Source organism: Carassius auratus, chromosome 39 (assembly GCF_003368295.1).
Source record: "Carassius auratus strain Wakin chromosome 39, ASM336829v1, whole genome shotgun sequence".
Lineage (NCBI taxonomy): Eukaryota > Metazoa > Chordata > Actinopteri > Cypriniformes > Cyprinidae > Carassius > Carassius auratus.
This window is the reverse complement of record NC_039281.1, coordinates 5886190-5908060: the sequence shown is the minus strand read 5'-3', so window position 1 is coordinate 5908060 and position 21871 is coordinate 5886190. Positions and strand designations below refer to the sequence as shown.

Below are 21871 nucleotides of genomic sequence, written 5' to 3'. Positions count from 1 at the left end.
ACTAGCTTTAAAAATATCACACAAGTAGTTCATATAACTCTTTTTCTTCTAAAGTTATATGACCAAATTTCAAGTTAAAATTTAACACACACCATCAAATTTACATTTTATGTAAAATATAAAAATTTTATGTAATCTATTTATTTATTTCTAATTGATTAAAAAATGTGATGCTTCATAAAGTTTAGAAAGCAACGTAATCCATATACAGTACATTGAGAAGTTGAATTAAATCTTCCAAAGAGACACAATAGATTTAAATGATCAACAGAATTAATCTAGACTTTTATACATATATAAATACCAGCGTGCAAACATAGAACTCATCAGATATGGTAAACGGAAGCTCAAAAATGCTTGTTGGATGTGTTTTTTTTTTTTTTTTTGCTGTTAATTTTAATTTAAAAATACCTTTATTCATGTCTAAACGATGAAAACAGTCTTATGGTTTTGGAATGACAAGAGGATGAGTAAATGATGGCGGAATTTTAATTCCCTTTAAATCTTATTACTAAAGGAACTTTGATGTTTTAATTCTGGTGATTTGTCTGGATGCCTAAATAAACCTCTGTACAGTAAAACTGAGGTAAAATTTTTATTGTTGTTTAAAGAAGCATTTCAGCATTTCATTCAGATGTTAATATTTCAGTATATTATATCTGGAGAAAAATCAGACTGACTCAAATAAAACTGTGACTGACTGAAAAACACATCAGCCCACTCTACAGACGGAAGGCAGGTTAGAATATGTTATTGTTGATGGAGAGAAAGGCCTTCTGCCAAGACACATTGATTAGGAATTGAATTAAGCTGTAAAACTCTGCACGAAGAGACATGATCCAATACAGCAGCCATACCTGACATTTACTGCCCAGAATGAGCTTTTGTCTTGTTCCTCCAAGAGCACATCACGTCAGACTTGAGAGATGGAAAGGCTGATTTTCAATAAGGTTTTATCTTTAAATGTCTGCTTCTCAAGCCCCTTGATCCGCCCAATTTCATCTAATAAAATCAATTTGATTCTATTATTATCAACCTCCTCTTTCTGACTGGCATTCTCACATGGTTACAATAAATAAACAATTTATAGATGTTTGCATGTTTTTTGACTGAATTTTTGACTGCAATCTTCAAGTCTACAAGAGTAAAAAGATATATTTACTAATTTATTTATAACATCATGGCATGACTTTAGTGCAAAAAAAAACATTTGGATGAGATATTCTGGCAACACCAAAAAAAAAGTCACTAATGTCATATTTATCAGATTTAAGCAAAACAACTACATGATTTATTAAAATTAACATGCTCTGCTCACAAGAAGAAGCGCAATGAGCATCATTTAAGGTAAGATACATCTAGAGAGTAAAGAGAGCATTAGAGCAGACCTTCATCCCTATCAAGCACACACACACACACACACACAAGAGGAGAGCCAAGAGGACTGCACTACTGTCGCTATGGAGACAAGGGCATCAAGCTCCTAACAATTCTATTTTTGTAGTGCGAGAGATAGAAGCTCCCTATTTTCCCACTTCTCCTCTCCAGCAACAGCTTTTCATTCTCTCCACAAAATAAGGGAGTGTGGTGGGAAAAGCAGGTCAGCTATTATGTAATCTCACACCAATATAACTCATTTTACCTCAGTCAATCATGCAGGAGAAGAACACAAACAAGAAATGAAAAAGCACGCAGTGAGAGAAGGACTGGTCAGCCACACCAGTGGTGCAGTTTCAACTCAAGGGTGAATAAAACACAAATGCTTGAGTCAAACAACCACTTTTTAAATTCAAGCAGGGCATGTTATTTCAATTAGCACGGCTCTTCATGTTAAACATTGTTTATGTGCACTTGACACAAATTTATGTTAATCTAGACGAGCTAGATGGATGAGAGGATTTGGAGACTCGAGTGATCACAGTTCCAAATGACTCCGTTCACCAGAAACTCATTTGCTGGATATGAGCGTCATCTTCACCCGATGACTAATTGAATAGAGTCAAGCTAATTTACAGGCCCCAGAATGCCACAGACACTTAGCATCAGTGAGATATAGCACATATTAAATTAGAGCCCTGCCAACCATCCAGCCGGCTCCATCCTACACAGCATAGCTCAAATACTGACTGGGTGAAGCCGCTCTTGCCTACCGGCTAAATAATTCACACTTGCAGGTGCATAGCAAGATGACTTCAAATGACACAAGATAATCTTTGATCATAAAGGGCAAAAAATAAATACAAATTTGTTTTTGAGGGCACTATGGACATTTGCTTAGAAACCTTTATATTGTACTTGGCTTTCTAGCTACATTGCATGTGCTCTCTGAATAATGTTTTTTTGAAAAGCTGCTACATTTTCCATTTCAGGATTATACAGAACTGAGCCTCTTGACCAATACAGGAACTGTAAAAGTATTAAAAAGTGAAAAGCATAGCGGAAGCTGTCTGTGAGTGTCAGTATGAGACAGAAATGCAGTCTGAAGGAGCAGTACAGCTGCCCAGGAAACAATAACAACAGCAGCTGTCACTGAAACACAAGCAGACATACAGTGTCCCCAGAAAAAGCATTTGGACACTTAAGTTGCACTAAAAAATGTCTGGATGCCACTGCATTAGATGCAACATATCAAACCAAGCGGCATCTGCAAATGATGCAAGACTAGAACTAGCTTCACATTTGGAAGGTATTTTTGCAATTTCTTTTTAACCAGCTGGTCTTGAAGAGAGTTTTTAAGGACAGCATGAAGTCAGTTCCCTCCACTGTCCTGTAGTTGAGTAACTATGGACATGCTCCACTAAAGTTTGGCAACCATAAAATATCCAAATACTTCTGTATTCTTTATTCAAAACAGTTTATAATTACAGTATCATTTGAGGCCTATTTTTTTTTTTTGTGAAGCAATATAATTTATTTATTTCCTTAAATTTGAACATCACTCAATGTTTTGCTAAACAACACAAAAAAAATGCATACATCGAAGTATACAAATATTTTGGGCGGCCACTGTGTAAGTGTATTAATCTAGTACTTCCGAGTTTCCAGCTTTGAAACTCAACATGTGTCTTGACAGGTGAAAATTTGACAACATGGCCAGCAGACTTACTGAAACCACTGTCCTCCTCTTTAGTGCCATCGATGGTTCCATCTGCTTGGAGCTGCAAATGAAAGCCCTGTCGACTGTACAGCTTCGTTACGATCCCCTTTAGCTGGGGCTCTGCAAAGAGACAGAAGATAGAAAGAGAGAACAAGAAAAAGACAAGGTTAAACATGCGTTGCCACAGTGGAAGTGTTAGGGGCTTCCAAGCTCCTGGCTTAGCAAGAGCTTTCCATGGTCCTTAGATTTTAGCCTGCCTTACAAACAAGAGATCAGACCACAGTGACAGAAGAACAGGCAAAAAAAAATGACTACTCTACACGTAGGAATAGTCACCACACAGAAAAATGGTGAGAGCTGCAATTTGCAAAGGAAACTGCAGTCTTCTGTCCATGATAATGTGAATGTGATTATGACTATGCAGAGAGCTATATCACTTTACATAGGTCTGATCTGCATGAATGGGACTAAGAGGCACAACCATACAGGACACAGCTCTCCTGTGCAAAATACCAGATTGCATCAGCAGATCTGTAGTTAATAAGGCTTAGAGAGTCAGTGGATCATGCTATTAACACAGATTAACTTTCATTTATCATAGGAGATAAAAAAAGAGATTAGGTTATATCTTATAATAAAAACTATTGATATAGAATAGAAACAATTAAAATTTTAAAAAATCCCAGATTTTAAGTCAATACAAAGAGAATCTGAGTATTTAAAATAAGCCTATTAGATACAAATTCAGATTAAACCAAAAAGCATCACTATATAGCTGCTACAGTATGGTACAATATAAATGCATTACAACTGACTGAATAAAGGTCCCTAACCCTAACCCTGAGCATAGATTTTATGTTGGGAGGTATCACTCTTCAACATATGGATACGGAAATATGCTTAGGTTCATGTGCGTGTTGGTCCATGTGCATCTGTAAATAAGGTTGTTAAGTATGAGACTGTTTAATTAAGATGGAATCACTGCTGCAAACAACTGCCACTCTACACACACAAACTTCCACACTTCTGCTTAGGTGTCACATAAGAGTTATGTAAGATGCTGTCTGGGGAGGGAGGCAAGGTAATTGGGACTATGACAAGCATGTAAGTAAACAGTTGTGCTGAATGTGTGTGTGGGATAGATAGATAGATAGATAGATAGATAGATAGATAGATAGATAGATAGATAGATAGATAGATAGATAGATAGATAGATAGATAGATAGATAGAGTAGGCTACCTACTTCACAATTAAAAATATTTCGGTAACACTTTAGAATAGGTAACACTTGTTAACTATTAACTACGACATTTCTCTCAATAAATTCTTAACTTGCTGCTTATTAATAGTTAGTAAGGTAGTCGTTAGGTTTATGTATTGGGTAAGATTAGGGATGTAGAATAAGGTCAAGTAGAATAAGGCATTAATATGTTCTTAATTAGCACCAATACATGGCTAATATTCTAGTAATATGCATGTCAATTTCTATTTCTACCGATTTCTGAGCACAGTATAGGCTATAATCTCTCTTTGTTGCTTATGAAGGGAGTTGTAAACTAAAGTTCATCCACACAAAGTCTAACTACACTCAGAATATCATACTATAAATTGTGAATTGTTACTTAAGTATTTGACTTTAAGTCACTTTATGTAAAGAAACTGTAGTTGATAAATCAAAATCATTCAAAAGACCGAAAAAAAAAAAAAAAAAAAAATCAGCAGATTTTTTTGTTCAATAACTATATGATCCACTGTGTGAGAATGAATCACAGAAGACTCAGCTAGCTATGTTGGGCAGTTGTCCAAAACTGTGTCAAACAATAACCTTTTTTCATTACCTGGGGACAATAAATCAATGTCAACATCATTGCAACACAATATCTTTAAAAAAAAAAAATGTTGCACACAGTCTTCCCCCCTCAAAATAATTTGGTCAAAACTCCTAAAAAGTTCAGTAAGTGAGCTAACTGAACTGGAATGAGATCTCACTATGAAGTGTGCAAGCACATGCTGTTGGACTTTAAATAGCTCCCTGCTCTATAAAACATGGCAAGCACTTTAAAATTCAAAATGCAACATTTTAAAAACCAATATTTGTAAAAGTACAGACGCAGATAACATTGAAAATTACGTTGATCGTGTTACACATTCAATAACATATTAAGTCAGGACCCTAAAAACACATCAGACCTGGTCGTCTCCTCCTGCGCTTTTTGGAGCCGAAAAGCTTGACTCTGGAGAAGACACTGAGTCGACTGGGTTTCTCGCATGTTCCTTTGGTTTTATTCGGACTGCTCACGCAGCGGCAGGCGTTTGATTTCTCACGCTCCCTCGCCTGCCTCTTCTGCCGAATAAGGGAGCTGGCGATCGCGGCAGCCATGGCCAGTTTGACGGTGCGATAACAAAAACTTTCAGAGGACACAATCCGTTTCCCACATCCACTACGACACGATCTCTGTAAGGAAATCTTCCACTTGACAGCTCACATCCAAGTCTTCATACACCAGTCACCGCCATTGTTCGTTAAGGAGAATGACAGATCGGTGGAAAGCAGTTGCAAATTAACACAGCTTTAACACAAACCGCAGTTATGTAGGTGACGGTACGCGCATCTCTTCAACGCTCATTTTCTCTTCGGAGACAAAGTCCTTAAACGGCTCTACATTCAATTGGCTGCAGCCTCCACCGCATCTGTTTCCAGATAATGTCACTATCTGGCTATTTCGACTAATAACGGAGAAGATGTCCCTCCACACACCGAGCACAGGTTTCGCATCATCCCACAAAGCAGTCAGTCACAGCAGCACACAGAACAGAGCCATGTGAGACAAACACCTGTTAGCCAGCGCACGAGCGCGAGTCAGTACTCTTGGGTGCGCGCGCTTTGTGTGTGGGTGGGGGTGTGAGAGTTAATTATCGGAATCCTTTTGTAATGTAGATGCAGACAAATTCAACGAGAGCGACAAGCTGCTCGCATGTCTTAAAATGACAGGTGAACCACGGCGGAAATTAATTTATAATCGGTTCTTTCGAGCAGTTCATTTCAAAGAACCGGTTGAAAGGAGTCAGCAAGTCTTTTACGTCATTGCGTAGTAACGTTTCTTATTTTGACCAACTTTAATTAATATGGGTGCTTATTGTAAATTTAGCTGCTCCTTTCAAATACTAAAATAATAACACGCTGTTTATTAAAACAAAACAATTTATTAAATTGACGTTTAGTTTTAATGAAATGTAAACATATTTCTAGTCGGTTTTATTCGAGTAATTTTGCTAGTTAAAATTAAAAAAATAAAAAATTCCAACGCCTGGCAAATTATGTATCTGACGTTTTAAAGAGACTAGTCTGTAATCCCATTAATATTAAAACAGATTATCCCACATTATAATGGTTTTATTCTATTAAATTACTAATATATTTGTTTCGTGTATTTAATTCATAGCCTACGTTAATTTGTTTGGGGCTCTCGGTCAGTGCTTAGCTGTGACCTATTCAAGATCGTTTCAACTGATTCACTGAATAAGGAGAAAAAGAAAAAGATTCGAACATCGCTAGTTCGTGAACAGTCCCTACCACAGAGCTGTTTATGGGAGGTAGGCGGAGTGTGATGTGGAACAACAACAGCAATACATATTATGTTGTATTAAAGCACGTAAAATTAGATTAGTCTTGAATGTCTGAGTATTATCCAGTGTGAACAGAGGGCTGGGTAAAGAGCGCGAGAGATCGATATCTAAAGAGAGAGAGAGACGCTTCCCCCGGGGAGACGGTGACACACAAATGTGACAACTACAAGTATACTGGAGCTTTTAAAGCTATTTAAATATTGAGACCGTTACATAGTCAGTCTAATGTGCCAGTCGTGTGTTTTTCCTTTTCCATAAAAGATCGAGTGGAAACAACAGAGTTGCGATGTCCTGATTGGAGGAGTGTTGGTTGCCATGGCAGTAAGTTTCCTGCATGCGTGGCAAAAGCACAGTTGTCTTCTGGGCCACTCATAATAACATGTATTAATATGCATATTAGTATTTGCACTGCATATTTTTATATTTATATAAAAAAATGCTGTTGTTTTAATACTGCTTCAATCCGAGATAGCCTACGATGTGTATAAAATAGAATGTTAGGAGAATTTTTTAACCTGCACTACTGGAAAGATAATATTTTGATAATATTTATATGGATCAAAAGACAATCACTGCATTATTGCAATCGCACTATCAATAGATCAAAGTCTTTTCAAAAACAGCCAATTTAAAGAAAATCACGTTAAATGAGTGACAGGAAGCCTCAGACTGAACATCAGCAGCAGCTTAACTATTATCGATCAACCCTTCAGGCTCCGGCTCTGGTGATTCAACAGCAGAGCATCACAAAGAACATTATATGCCCATCAACAGCGCCATCTACTGTACAATCAATGCATTTTAAGACGCTATAACGACTCGACTACACGTTTGGACGGAACAAAAACATCAGATCTGCTTAAAAGTGTTACGAATGCCAATATTATATCGATTCAGTAATGCAAAGATACTCCGAAAATAAAATGTTAGAAAACACTTTATACCCTTCTCCTGGCAATAACAGAGATGTTTACTTCAGCTAAATAAATAAACGTGGATTATCTGAGGTCGGCAAATGTGATTCAGTCCACATAAAAATGCGATTTTAATATATAATTAGGCCAATGTTATCAGAAAATAAAAACTAAATCTTGTAATCTTTATAAATAAACGATATATATATCAGACAGACAGACAGACATCATTAATTATCATTAATAATACAATAAAGTTGTAAGACACACAAAAAAGGCTTAAAGAACGAAGGATGAACAAGTAAAACAAATATGCAATAAAGAAATAAGACGCTAATGAAACATTAGGAGAACCCGCATCTTTATCTGCATTTCAGCACCTTGGACAGCACCACAAACTGACAGGGATAAGTTAGACAGAACAATAAACAGAAGCAGAAAATAAGAACGTGAAAATAATAGAAAATACTTAGTATACAATTCTAAATACTCCAAACAAACAAATATTCTAAATAAACAAAGAAAAAAAAAAGTGAAGAAAATCCTTACCTGATGTTGATTTTCTAAGAGGAAATGTCATATTTATCAGTTAAATAGTGAAAAGAAGAAAGCAGGAAGACAGTGGTGATTCACTGCAAGCAGGAGGATGTTTTCAAAGTTTTAACCATACAAAAAAAAAAATCCTAATGGAACAGTCGAGAGGCCATCAAGGCGGGGCCAGCTGCATTCAGAAATCATTAATGGACATTAGTGACTAGCCATTACGACTTCTAAAGCATTCATTAAAGATTCATTGGGAAGCGCTGTTGATCCGGCAAACACAGGGCGTGTGTTCACTAAACTGCAGTGCTCTGGGTCAAAATCGCAGGGAGAAAATCGAACATTGTACTTCCTACTAAAGCATAGCTTTTGTTCCTCTCACGTTACAAAGAAATGGCTGTAAGCGATCCTTTAATGCGTCGCGTAAACCAGTTATACCAGACCTTCCATTCTCCACTCAGAAGCATCAACCAGCATCTGCAGATACACAGCAAACATTAGCTGTGCTTTTCCCTTCTGTTGTTCTCAAAGCGTTTGACTGATTAACAATGATCTAAGCATCCAGATAAAAGAGATTCAACACAATTCTTTTAATAAAAACACCTGCAAAAGCTGCCGGTAGTACATTAAATTTCACGATCTTGACAAAACGATTGAAAATACTGAAATAGCAGGATGGATTTAATTTAATTCCATTAATAGCAGTTTGAAGTTTTAAACCAGCGAATGTTTTGTATATTTTTAAGCATAAGCATATTAATTTATTCAAACTTATAGTTAGATGGATTGAATTAAATAATCAGCCCTTGGATGTCCAAAAACAACCCAGAATAATGGTCAAAATTAATATGTTCATTTTGGAGTGAAAAATGTTAAATGAAGCTGATTGTCTAATACAAAATTGGACATAAAGCCAATAAACCATCATTTCTGACCTTCAACCATACCTCAATCTGAAGTGTATTAATCAAGACATCAGTGTATATTATGCCAGGGCTAAATACAAAAGAAAAGTTATAAAAACACTGTGAAACAAGAGATCCACTGTCCAGATGTACACAAGATGCTTTTACACAAAGGTGATGTAATTTAATCTAAGGATTTAGTGAACTGCCAGTCAGATAAGTTCTACTGACATCTACTGACAAACACAATTATAGTTAATAATGCATATCCCAACCTTATACTGTAATTATTTTGTTTTTTAATGTATCCTCTTCATAATTTTTTTAACTCTTCTATGGAGCCCATAATCTATTAGCCCTGGATATTTATTAAAAGTGGCCAATAGAAAAGGAATGATCCATGAATTAAAGCCTCAAAAATGTTTATCAATGGTTTGTCCACTAGATGGAGCAAGCAAATCATATTTATGAATCTGTGCAGTCCATCCATTACATCATAAAATAAACGGTTCTAATTTGAAGCCACTAAAGTGTCTGACAAATTGTAATTTAATAATGAATACATTACTATTACTAATATTTAGGCTAGATAAATATAAGGTAAGTATTCTAAATTACAAATACCTTTTTTTCCTAAATAGTCCAAGTCCAAATAGATTTTTTTTTTTTTTTTTTTGGATACTTTTCTTGAAATCCTATTAGGTTTTTGTCAAGGTAACCAGGATGTAATCTAAATATGTCATCTTTACAGCACCCTATTGTACTCTACACTAATATATTTCACTGACATAGACAAATATTTAACAGCTATGACAGATAATGGTGATTCTAAGCATCGAATACATTACCTTGAGGTTGAGAATAGCAATAGAAAAGACTGCTATTTAGCGTCAACCATAAAATGTAGACAAAAGGCAGAGTGGAAGTCACAAATGATCAGACGGTGTACACAGCTTGATGATTATGATTATGGATTACAGGAGCTCTGATGAATCTGAAAGACACTGCCGCACAATTATTGTGGCTGCTGTCCTCTCACTACAGAAAAACCATGAATAACCACATTATAGACTGAACATTAGCTGCCTTTACAATATCTATGCTGTGTTTATAGCATCCTCAGGTGGTTCAAAATACAAGTGCCTCCCTTTGCTAATGGGGTTATAAAGAAGTGCATCTCTGAATAAGCTCTGTTTGTTCTACATGTTTGAACCTCAAAAATATATCATACAAAAGCACATCAGAGGGGTTCACAAAAACGGATTCGTAACATACAGCAAATGCCTTGCATATAAGGAAACGACTACAACAGAGCACCTGTTTTATTACATGCACTGTGCTATTACCGAGCCGACACACACTTTCATACAACTGATCATTGTGCCAGTTTGCTGTGTGCTTCCTGCTGACACACACAGGCACACAGATGGCCATACTGGTCCTCTCTCATCACCTGGGAACACTCAGATATCAGCAACATACAGCCCTCTCTTCTCCAAGCACAGCCAGAAAGAATGACATCATCCCTCAGAGATGCAGCCATCCAGACTATAAAACGGCCACTAAATGGCGCTGTTGTTAACAGACTTTGAGATGCATGGGCATTTATGGAGAACTAAGAGTCTTTTGACCTCTGTATTCCTATTTTTCTTATATGTGACTCTGGACCACAAAACCAGTCTTGAGTCGCTGGGTTATATTTTTAAAAATAGCCAAAATATAGATTTTTATTTTATGACAAAAATCATTAGGATATTAAGTAAAGTTTGTGCTCCATGAAGACATTTAATAAACCTCCGACCGTAAATATATAAAACCTAATTTTTAATTAATAATATGCATTGCTAAGGACTTAATTTGGAGAACTTTAAAGTGCATTTTCTCAGTATTTTGATTCTTTGCACCCTCAGATTTCAGATATTGTTGTATATCAGCCAAATATTTAATAAACCATACATCAACTGAAAGCTTATTTCTTCAGCTTTCAGAAGATGTATAAATCTCAATTTCATAAAACTGACCCTAGGCTGGTCTTATGGTCCAGGGTAACATATATAACTTCAGTCAAGCCCACTGAGGTAGATAAAGGTGTATAATATTTAAAATGCATCCGTTTTGAGTCAATGATTATTGGGTACTAAAAAGGTGATCACAGAGGATCAAGTCAAGTGGGTGTCAATTCTCACATTTAAACAACAAGTGAAACCAGCAGACGCTGAAAACGGTGGTAAAAAGCAGTAAAGATGAAGTATGTGTTGTCCTAATGTAGCCCTGCAGTCCATGAGAGTTCACAGCATCTTACTGCTGCTAAAAACAGGAGGGCCTTCTGCTGAGCACCGGCCACTAGCACTGTGGCAATGGCAAGCGTTGTCATGGAGACAATATCTATACCAGAGCATGTGTGTCTCTGTGTGTGTGTGCGAAGTAGATGGGGGAAGGGGAATATCATCCTTAACCCTCTACTACCCCGTTTCCCCCCTTTTTTCTCTTTTTTTCTTCATGCACTCACAGCAAAATGGGATTTTTAAAACATGTCCACAATCAGGTTACCTGTCACATGTGGTCTGCTTTGAGCTGCTGATGTAATAAGTGTTAGACGGTGAGAAATAAAATAAAGTGTAATTGGAAGAGAGAGAATGAAAGGGAGAGCTTTGGAAAATAAAATAATATGGTGGGTGCAACAGAATGAGAGGGATGGGACATATTTGTCATCATCGAAGGTTATAATAATGAGAAGAGCAAAGCAGAGATTGTGAATGACAGAAAAGAAGAAAGAGCAGCGAAAAAGGATTAATAAGATGAGGCTGTAATAAAACACATAATTCCATCAAAGCCTACCTAAACTAACCTCAATGTTCTATTGAAATTGATTATGTTTTTTATGTTTGGGTCTGTTATTTAAAAAAAATAAGTTTTTTAAATTGTTTTTGACATCCTATGCTCATCAAGGCCACATTAATTTGATCGATACAGTATAGAAACACTATCAACAATTATTACAATTTAAAATCAGTGTTTTATATTTTAATATAATGTAATTTATAATTTAATGGTAAACTGGAATTTACCCCCATTTTCAGTGTCACATGATCCTTCAGCAATAATTCTGATATTTTGATTTGGTACATTTCTTATGTTCAAAACTGTGCAGTGCTGTCAATTTTTTTTTTTTTTTTTAAAGTATGACACATTTTTGAATTTGTGAACAGCATTTATTTGAAATAGAAATCTGTCATTTTGATCAATGTAATGCATCCTTGCTGAATAAAACGTATGGATGTATGTGAAAAAATAATGATAGATAGATAGATAGATAGATAGATAGATAGATAGATAGATAGATAGATAGACAGATAGATAGATAGATAGATAGAGAGATAGAGAGATAGAGAGATAGAGAAATAGATTCATTTTAGCTATATATTTGCACTTAAATCCCTATTATACAACAGCAGAAATGGTCTTTAGTGCTATTTAGGAGAAAAGCATCAAAATGAGAAAAATAATAGGGTTGAGCAGTTACATACAATACAAAATAAAGTCAACACTGCCCCAGTTAACAGGCAGTTGTGTCCTCATTAGACCATCAGCTGCATTAGCAGGGGTGAGCAAGAGTCCATCACAAATCAGGCGGCTGATTATTCTGCCACAACCAAGTACACAAGTATGGCTAATTTCATTCTGGACCTCCAGGGATTCACATTTAGCTTGAGGAAAAGCTCAATTCACAGACTCATCTCCAGCATTCTCAGAAACACACTACATATAGTTACTGTGTATCCTTACTCAAAGGAACAGAAGTGTATGTGTCAATAATTGGAGAAGGAAGATAATTACATGGCAGCTTTGTCCAGTTCACAGTGTGAGTACACTTTAACTGAGTGCAATGAGAACAGAAAAAAAAAGTAATTCTGACAAGTACTTGAAGTCATCAGCTGACATGTGGGTCACGCGAAAAGCTGTGCATTTAACAATGGAGTAGGCTATTATCATTAGCAAAAGGAATTGCAAATCTCGAGGAATAGTTCACACAAAAATTACACTTTGTTGAAAATTCACTCACACTTAAGCCTTCTAAGACTAAGATGAGATTTTTTTACATCAGAAAAGATTTCAAGATATTTAGCATTACATGAATCATTCACTCTGCAGTGAATGGGTGCCGTCAGAATGAGAGTCAAAACAGCTGATTAAAACATTACAATAATCCACATGTAACCCACATGACTCCAGTCCAGCAAATAACATTGCAAAGTCAAAAGCTGCCTTTTTGTTAGAAAAAATCCATTAAGATGATTTTAACATCAAACCATTGCTTCCAGCTCGAACCCATAATAACACGTCCAGGGGAAAAAGTCCATCCCCTGTTCTCCTGACTTTTTCACTGGGAAAAAGTAATATTATGGATAAAAGAGTCATATTTTAGCTGGAAGCAATGGTTTGAAGTTAAAAACACCTTAATGATAGATTATTAATTAATTTTATCAGCTGTTTGGAGTCTCATTCTGATGGCACCCATTCACTGCAGAGGAGCCAATGGTGAGCAAGTGATGTAATGCAAACTTTCTCCAAATCTGTTCTGATGAAGAAACAAACTCATCTACATCTCTGATGGCCTGAGGGTGAAAACTTTTCAATCTTCAGCAAATATTCAGTTTTGGTGTGAACTATTCATATGTTTGTTTTTAAACAGCAATCCTAAAGTATAACGTCATGCAATCACAAAATATGCAAAGTAAAGTGTTTACAGTATTGAACAGATTCCGATCTGTTATGTTGTGAACAAGATGCCTATTTGCTGTTTTGGACATAAGTTCATAAACCCAGTCTCAGTCCTGGTCTGGGAGCTTGCACTCTTTGATGAGTGGGAGAAGTCTCAACCTCCCGAGCCAAATGAGCTGTGAAACAACACATCAGTGAGGCTGAACGAGTAATCTGAGTGCAAGTTTCATTTATATGAGCTCCATAGAGCCTGAGAGAGAGAGAGAGATGCCCCAGGTGATGCTATGAGCCAAAGACGGTTCCAAAACCCTGTTACACATCCATACTGTCTCAATTCTGAGAGAACACAACCACAGTCATGCTCATTCAAAAGTGCCCCCTCGGTTTTTGAGGCAATTAGATTTTTAATGCAACAAAAACAAATATATATATATATAAATATATGAATACATTATTGTTCAAAGGGTGGGGTCGGTATGATTTCATTTTTGTTTTAAGAAATGTATTATTATTATTATTTATTTATATCTGTCAGCAAGGACACATTCAATTGATCAAATGTGACAGTAAAGACAATTACAATGCTACAGAATATTTCCATTTGAAATAAATACTGTATTTTCTATTCACCAAAGAATCTAGAAAAAAATTCACAAAAATATTAAGCTGCACAACTTTTTCCAACATTAATAATGAGAAATATTTCTTAAGCAGCAAATCAGCATATTAGAATAATTTCTGAAGACTGGAGTAATAATTCAGAAAATTCGGCTTTACTGTACCATCATAGGAATACATTATATATCAAAATATATTAAAATATGGAGGTTTGGGTAGCATACAAGGTTCAGACCCCGAACCTTTGAACAGTAGTGTAAATAAATAAACCAATTCAAATTCAAATTTCACAATTAGCCCTCTACCTTTCCTTATGTTGCTACTCATGGATTAATATCACATTTTCATACTTGATCGAGATTTCAGATTTTCATCTCAGTTCTGATTGTGATTTAACAAGAAATTGTAAATAAACATACGGTGGCCACTTGGTTGACACCACTTCTAAACAACTGTATGTAAACTTCTAAACAACACAGCAACAAAGAGTACAGAGCAAATAATCAAGATACCATCACAGTTTTCTAAGACCAGATTTCAGCCAGCAAGTGGCTAGCGCCTCCAAAAGAGGCCATACAGGCACTGTGCGATGAGGCTAGCCCAGAATACTGCTGTTTCTGGGTTGCTAAAAGATTGTACCCTACTTTACCATCATGGGACTGAGTGAGTGGAGATCAGAAAAAGACAGACACCTCATATACAACAGGTGGCCCAGTTACAGAAAGCTTTCAGAAAATATAATAACAAATTGTACCTATAGAGTTACAAATTTACATAGCTTATGTTATTCCATCAGCAAAGTAAAAAAAAAAAAAAAAAAAATAGAATCTTACACTTTTACTAGCCTTGACACATTGACACTTAAACGTATCTGGATGTCAATGTCAATGCTTCAGACAGCAATAGTTACATCTACAAACAAACAATGTCCTTCCTCTTTCCGGAGCAATTCTGAGTTGCTTTTCTAAAACATGAAACATTTTTTTTGTGTGCAAATTATTTTGACTAAAAATAATTCCTGTGCTATTTTTCATAAAAAAATGTCACTTGGTTTGGCTTATTTTGTCGTATAATGCAGACCTGCATTCATTAAGTGTTGCTTAAGAGTCCAAATACTAAGTATTTTTGTTCTGTTAATTCATTGCTGTGTGACCCAAATAAGTCTGTATTTACTGCTATAATGAGCTCAGTAAAATTTATAGACCACTTCTGTTCTCTGTAAAACTCATTCACAGCTTATTAAAACACTGATATGCTGCCAAACCCCAGTTCACCGAGCAAGACTGCGTCCAATTAAATGGAGAATGAACCATTCATCTATTTGACACAAAGTACTATTTTGAAGCTTTCAGATTATTGGTAATTTCAGTAAACTTCCCAGCATGGAATCACAACAAGGCAGATCTACAGTAAAAATGTTTCATTTTACATGTTGGCTTATAGTGTGCACCAAGTGAGGGGCTAAGAAAGCACTCATCTCTTTTATATGACATGCTTTCATTTCCTCAATGGCTATGAGCCCACAACCCGCTCCAGCTAATCACCAAGGTGAGAATGAAAATCACTTAATGTCTGCAAACTCACACACATTTTCCACCAGGATTCCCTCTGCAATAATCATGAGCTTCTGAATTACACACTACCTAAGCATATTAATAACTCATTTTCTATATTCATCCTGGCAGCAGGGACCGGGCACAGGCTGCGTGAGGGGCCACTGACCTATATCAAATCCCAGTCAGACAGATATAAATGGAAATGGTTGGAAATGAGGAGGAGCAGATGACCCTGCTAATGCTAATTCAACCGAGTGAAAATGAGGTACAAGATAAAAAAGAGAAAGGAACAAAGGAAACTCATCTGGCCTGATGGGCGAGCAAACAGCGCTGTCTCCTACCTCATCTCGGAGGTGACAGCTGTATCGCAGCCGACTGTCAGAACTCTTCGCATCAGTCTGACCAATTCTAGAATGTGTGATGCTAAGCTTATAAACTGCTTAAAAATAGCTCTAATCATCTCCACTTTGCTTCTAGTGCACAGAAATAGATATGGAGGTTGCGCAAGCTGCCTGATTACTTTGCTAAGTTTCCTGTGTAAGATCACATGCAAAATCCATTTAGCGTGGCAGGCGGTTTTCATTTCCCATGCTAATACCATGCTTCCTCCAGGAGGTATCTGATGTCATTTGCCTTGCTCGGCGACATCGGGTAAAGGCTTGGCATAGCTTTGTGGTGACAGCTGACAGCTGAGTGTGGATCAGTGGAGCAGGCTGAGGAAGAGTCAGCTGGAAGTAACTGACTTCATCACACTTCTGCAAAAATAAAAGTCACAACCTGAATCAACTGAACCCTCACCAACTGGACCATAGAAACATGCAGGTTGTTAGTTTCTAACAATAATAACAATTTAATGTGACCACTTATGAAATAAAATGTGATTAAGTGATTAAGTCATTTACACACACTGGCTATATTTGTGATCGAAATTTAGTGTAGTTTAGTTACAAAAGTGAGTAAACGCAGAGCCTTCTTTTGAATAGAAAAAAGTAAAACACATACATTGGAAATCAAAATTAGAGAACAATCTATAAATACTAGATTTTTCTGAAATATTGTTAATATTCATCGCTCAAAATTGGAAGGAATATTAGCTCTGGGTATACCATTGTTATACTAAAATGTTTGACAAAATAACCAAGTCATTTCAACAAAAACCTTTCTGTTGTTAAAGAACAAAAAAAAAACTGATCAAAGTGAAAGAACCACTGTAGCACAAAAGAAGATTACAACTACATTTTTTAAGGGTTAACTTACAGCTGTCAAAATTTAGTAGAAATTGTAGAGGCCCCTGCATTGAATGATGTCAGCAGGATATCACTAGTTTCTCACACTCTGCTGGTGGGATCTTGCTCCATTTTTCTTCCAGTCTCTTCCATAGTTCGGTGACTATAGTGCTTTTTTTTAGCCATAACTTTGTCACCAAGGATTTTCAATTCAGTTTAGATCAGGACTCTGGGCTGCCATTTCATTATTTCAATGTTCTTATCTTCAAGGAAATGCTTTATCCATTTTGGAGTGTGACAGAGAAATTGTCTTGCATGAAAATTGCAGGCTGACTGGGAGATGCTTGCAGGGAAGGAACTGCATGTTGCTAAAGGAGATTCTGATTCGCACTCACTCTGAAATGTAGCTGTATAAGAGGTCAAACTCCTGCTGCAGAAAACATCCCCCAAACAATGACACTTCCTCCTCCACCTTTTACTGACTTCTTTAAGCACTCAGTGTTTAGTCTTTCCCTACTTTGATGCCAAACATAATGTTTCCCATCTGACCTAAATTAATTAAACCTGCTATCATCACTAGAGTGAACTATGAACCAGTTCTTCTCTCTCCACACAACATGCTCCTCAGAGAAGAGTCTAGCCTTTTGGTCACCCAGAGTGTGCTTTTTATGTGGACGACCAAACATTTTGGGGTTCTTGGGGGACTTCAATTAGACATTGTAAAGACCTGCTACAGGTCATTTTTTTCTTAATTTATTTTTATTTATTTTTTGCCATTTTTGCCTTTATTATGATAGTAAGGGGATGGGATCAGGAAAGGTCCGTGAGCCTGGACTCAAACGTGATGCCCACAGAACAGCAGCATATGCGGGCATTGACTTACTACTTGATATTATTGAGGAACTGGACAATTTTAACTCTTTTTGTTCCCATCTGTAACTAGTGGAAAACAATAATTAAAAAAAAAAAACACAAGCTTGCACCAATTAAAAAAAAAAACAGAAAAAGAAAAAGAAAAGAAAAGAGTGCAACAGAGAATATCATGGTAATTTCAGATCATGTAATAAATGTTGTTCAAACTAACAAAACTAGTAACAAAACAATGGATTCTACCATTAAAGGGACAGTCCACCCAAAAATATTTACGCACTCTCAAACTGTTCCAAAACCGTATGATTTTTTTCCTCTGCAGAGTGAAAAGGAAAAAACTAAAAGTTTTGGTTCTTATTTACTTCAATTGCATTTTTTGTCCACATGTTTAGACACCAATATTTTTCTAAATACATTTTATGTTCCACATAAAGACTTTCCCTTTAAATTAACTGCAAAGTCTTGGCCGAAGGTAAAAACGCCTCAAGGGAAGACATCTCTGTTAAAATGCCTGTTTGGAGCTTCACGACTTTAAATCCACAGGACTGAATTCCTTTTTTGAATCTGAGCTGCAGCCAGCTTTGATTTGAGCAGCACAGTCAGAGTAGATCTGACCTTCTGCATTATTGATGGCCCTCTCTTTTTTCCACCATGCTGTTTTTTCCCCCCAGAAATAAGTATCCAGGATAGATCCAAGGCTACACTTCACATCTTCACTGTATAGAAGCAACACTTCTATACAGCCTTCTAGGATGCATGCTTGCCATGCTGATGCACTCAAAACTTTCTTTATTTGATTAGTCTTTGCTCTCTCTAACAGAACTCAGCTTCGAACACACCACCTGTTCAAAAACCTTGGGGAGCAGCCACTGCTGTACTGCAGTGCATGAATAAATTGTTGCCTCTTCTACCTGTTTTTCTTCTAGTTACTCTTTTTATCATTAAAATGGTGAGAAAGGTGGAGGAGAGATTCAGATAGTTATACAGTTTGTTGCTTTGTTTTTTCTATTCCCAAACAGTCCATGAATAAGTGTTTTAAAGGGATGCTTCACCCAAAAATGAAACTTTTGCCATCATTTATTCACCTTAAGTCATTCCAAACCTGTATGACTTGGAAAACAATTAAAAGAAGATATGTCTCAATGGTTTTTGGACCAAAATGACTTTTATGATTTTCAATATGAAAAAGTCATGCAGGTTTGAAATGACATTATGGTGAGTAAATAATGACAGAACTTTCAACTGTCCCTAAAATTTGTGTTTAAATGCATTTCCTGTATCTCTCTCTGGACAATCAAGCCTCAAGTCACTTCCATGTGCACAGCGAATGCATTATACGAAGTTTTCGGGAGTGTGTTATTCATTTGAGGCCTTCTCTTTTCATCTTTTTACATTCTTTCCTTTTTTCCACCCTGCATAGTTTGTGATCTAAGCAGACGCTCATGCACAGTGAGCTGTCTGAATAGGAGGTCGAAGAGTAAACAGCAATTGAAATTCCTTTGATTCTGCCACTCTGCGCACCCGTCTGCTGCCTCACGAAAACGCAGCAGTCCTTAAGCTGCAGGCACTCTCATTTCTGAAAGCCAGTGGAATAATAATTCTGACATTAATGAAGCAGGAAGAGTGAGGGCTAAGAACAAAGCTCTGTGTCAAAAAAACTCTTTTTGCATAGCCCAGTTGTCTTGGTAGAGACATCAATTTTTTATTTCATTTCATTTTTGATGTCTGTATCTCTCCTTCCCACCCCCTTTTTGTAAGACATGTTTATGACATGTGGGAGTCCGAGACAACAAGAGGTTGCGTGTTAAATAATAGATAGTAGTAAAGTCATCTGGTCACTATTACAAAACATCTATGCTCAAAATAGCATAGCTATGCTAAAATTGGTTGCCTGGAGGAACAGTCAATCATACAGTTTTATAATCAGTTATTTGTCTGCAAGACGCCGCAACTGACCAATCAGAATAAAGCATTCTGAAAAGCTGTGTAATAAGGCTCAATATGATTACGCTGAGCTGCCTGCCATGACCGAGGGACAAGTTTAAACGATTATAGCCTGTTCCCAAGCATTACATTACTATGATTTACTTCCATAACCAGGGTGGATGCGGCATCCTTTTGGACTGGAAGTATCCATCTGATCCCATTTAAAAGCATCTGCCATAACAAGCACGCACTGCAGAAGTAGTCGGACTCGCGCTGCTATAAAATCAGTGAGGCTTAAGTGCAGATCATCACACAAAGCTTACGGAGTTATCCAGCAGTCCGCACTAATCAGCTGATAAAGCACGCAGCCTTTGCTGGAGGGATAACATTAATCAGGCCTTTATCAGTGTTAGCGCTGAGATTAGTGCTAGCTGGCATCATCAGCGCTGCTTCTTGTATGCTGGTTCCTACGACGACAATGACGCTTGATTGCTGCATATTACATCATCCAAAGCATGCGTCTGAATGGTGTGGCAGCCAATCAGACAGTTTCATGTCTGACGGAGGGGGTAGGAAGAATGAGAGCACACACGCATGGCCCACATTCTAACACCTCTGCCAGACACAGAATACGTAATGTAGTCTGTTAAGATACTGTCAAGATGGGTGCAAAAATAAAGGGATGGGTCAGCCAGACATGATATATTTTGATATCATTTATTCACTCTCATATTGTCTCCAAACTATAACTGCACTACAATGATTTGGAACTTTAAGCTTTAAAAAATATGCAAAGGCACCATAAAGAAAGAGGTTGTTGTAAAATGCAGTTTTTCTTAATAATTCAAATGCAACTTATGGGAGTGAAATAATTATGAATAAAATGTACATTTTGCAAAAACATTTATTGTTGGACATTAAATGTGCCATATGTAGAAGTTTAAACCTATACAAGCGAGTGGAGTTTTATGATAACACTACCTATTAAGTGACTCTAATGGGCAGGGTAATACAATCAGTTTTTTTTTTTTTTTTCAATTTTGATTTAGTGAATTTAACTTCTGCTTTAAAAAGCATTATTTGTGTTGTAATGTTACAGTGCTATAATGTTATGTGATTTTAACCCTTTTTTGAACATAATATGTAGTATAGCCTACACGATTACAATCACTTGCTGGACACCATTGGGCATGATGATTAATGAAATTAGTGTTATTATTTTTAAAATGAATATATATTTATCCAAATAGAAAGTGTAAAAAATACAGAGATGTATAACGTATATCACAATTCAGCCAAAAAATACTGAGCCCTACTTATTTCAAATTTCTTTGTATCCCTGTATAAATCTATGGTCAGTTCTATGGAGTGCTAGAGGGAACGAAAAGGACCATATAAAGCCTTGTGAAGCACTCTGACAACAATGTGCTGTAAGTGCTTTGAGTGATCACGCATGATGCACTCTGATACCATGACCCAGATAGCAGACAAAATTGACAAAATTATACCCCAATATAGAATTTCTAAATTCTGCAATGAATTTTATCATATTTTAAAGTAATTTATTGGATCTCTGCATTGTTCCAGAGACAGCTGTTAAAAGCGTTACTTCTAATTTGGCCTAAGAAAACTTGTCTATATTAATTTGTGCATTCTGAAAATGTTTATTAAAGGTGCAAAAAGTCATAAACAAAAATCTGAAAATGCAGCATTTTGTTTGTTTAGTTCTTAGTTCTAGTACTGGTTTTTCAACATTTAAAAGTACAACAACCATTCTTTTTTTTTTCCTTTTTTTTTTTTTGTCACGGTTAAAACACTAAAAACATTTTTTTTTTAAAATATAGTTGTTGCTAAAGCCATGACAAATGT

General features: G+C 36.4%; 1 protein-coding gene across 8 annotated transcripts in view; it reads right to left on the bottom strand.

The window, feature by feature from the left end:
- The window catches only part of LOC113057777 (fibroblast growth factor 13), a 115738-nt gene that overhangs the window by 27912 nt on the left and 65955 nt on the right, over positions 1–21871 (bottom strand). For 6 of the 8 annotated variants that reach the window (XM_026225296.1, XM_026225297.1, XM_026225293.1 and 3 more), the window contains one exon: positions 3107–3217. In XM_026225296.1, coding sequence (XP_026081081.1) covers positions 3107–3217 — 111 coding nt within the window. Of the gene's footprint in view, positions 1–3106; positions 3218–5288; positions 6269–8188; positions 8781–21871 lie in introns of those variants that run through there. The other 2 variants (XM_026225301.1, XM_026225298.1) reach the window with 2 other exon arrangements.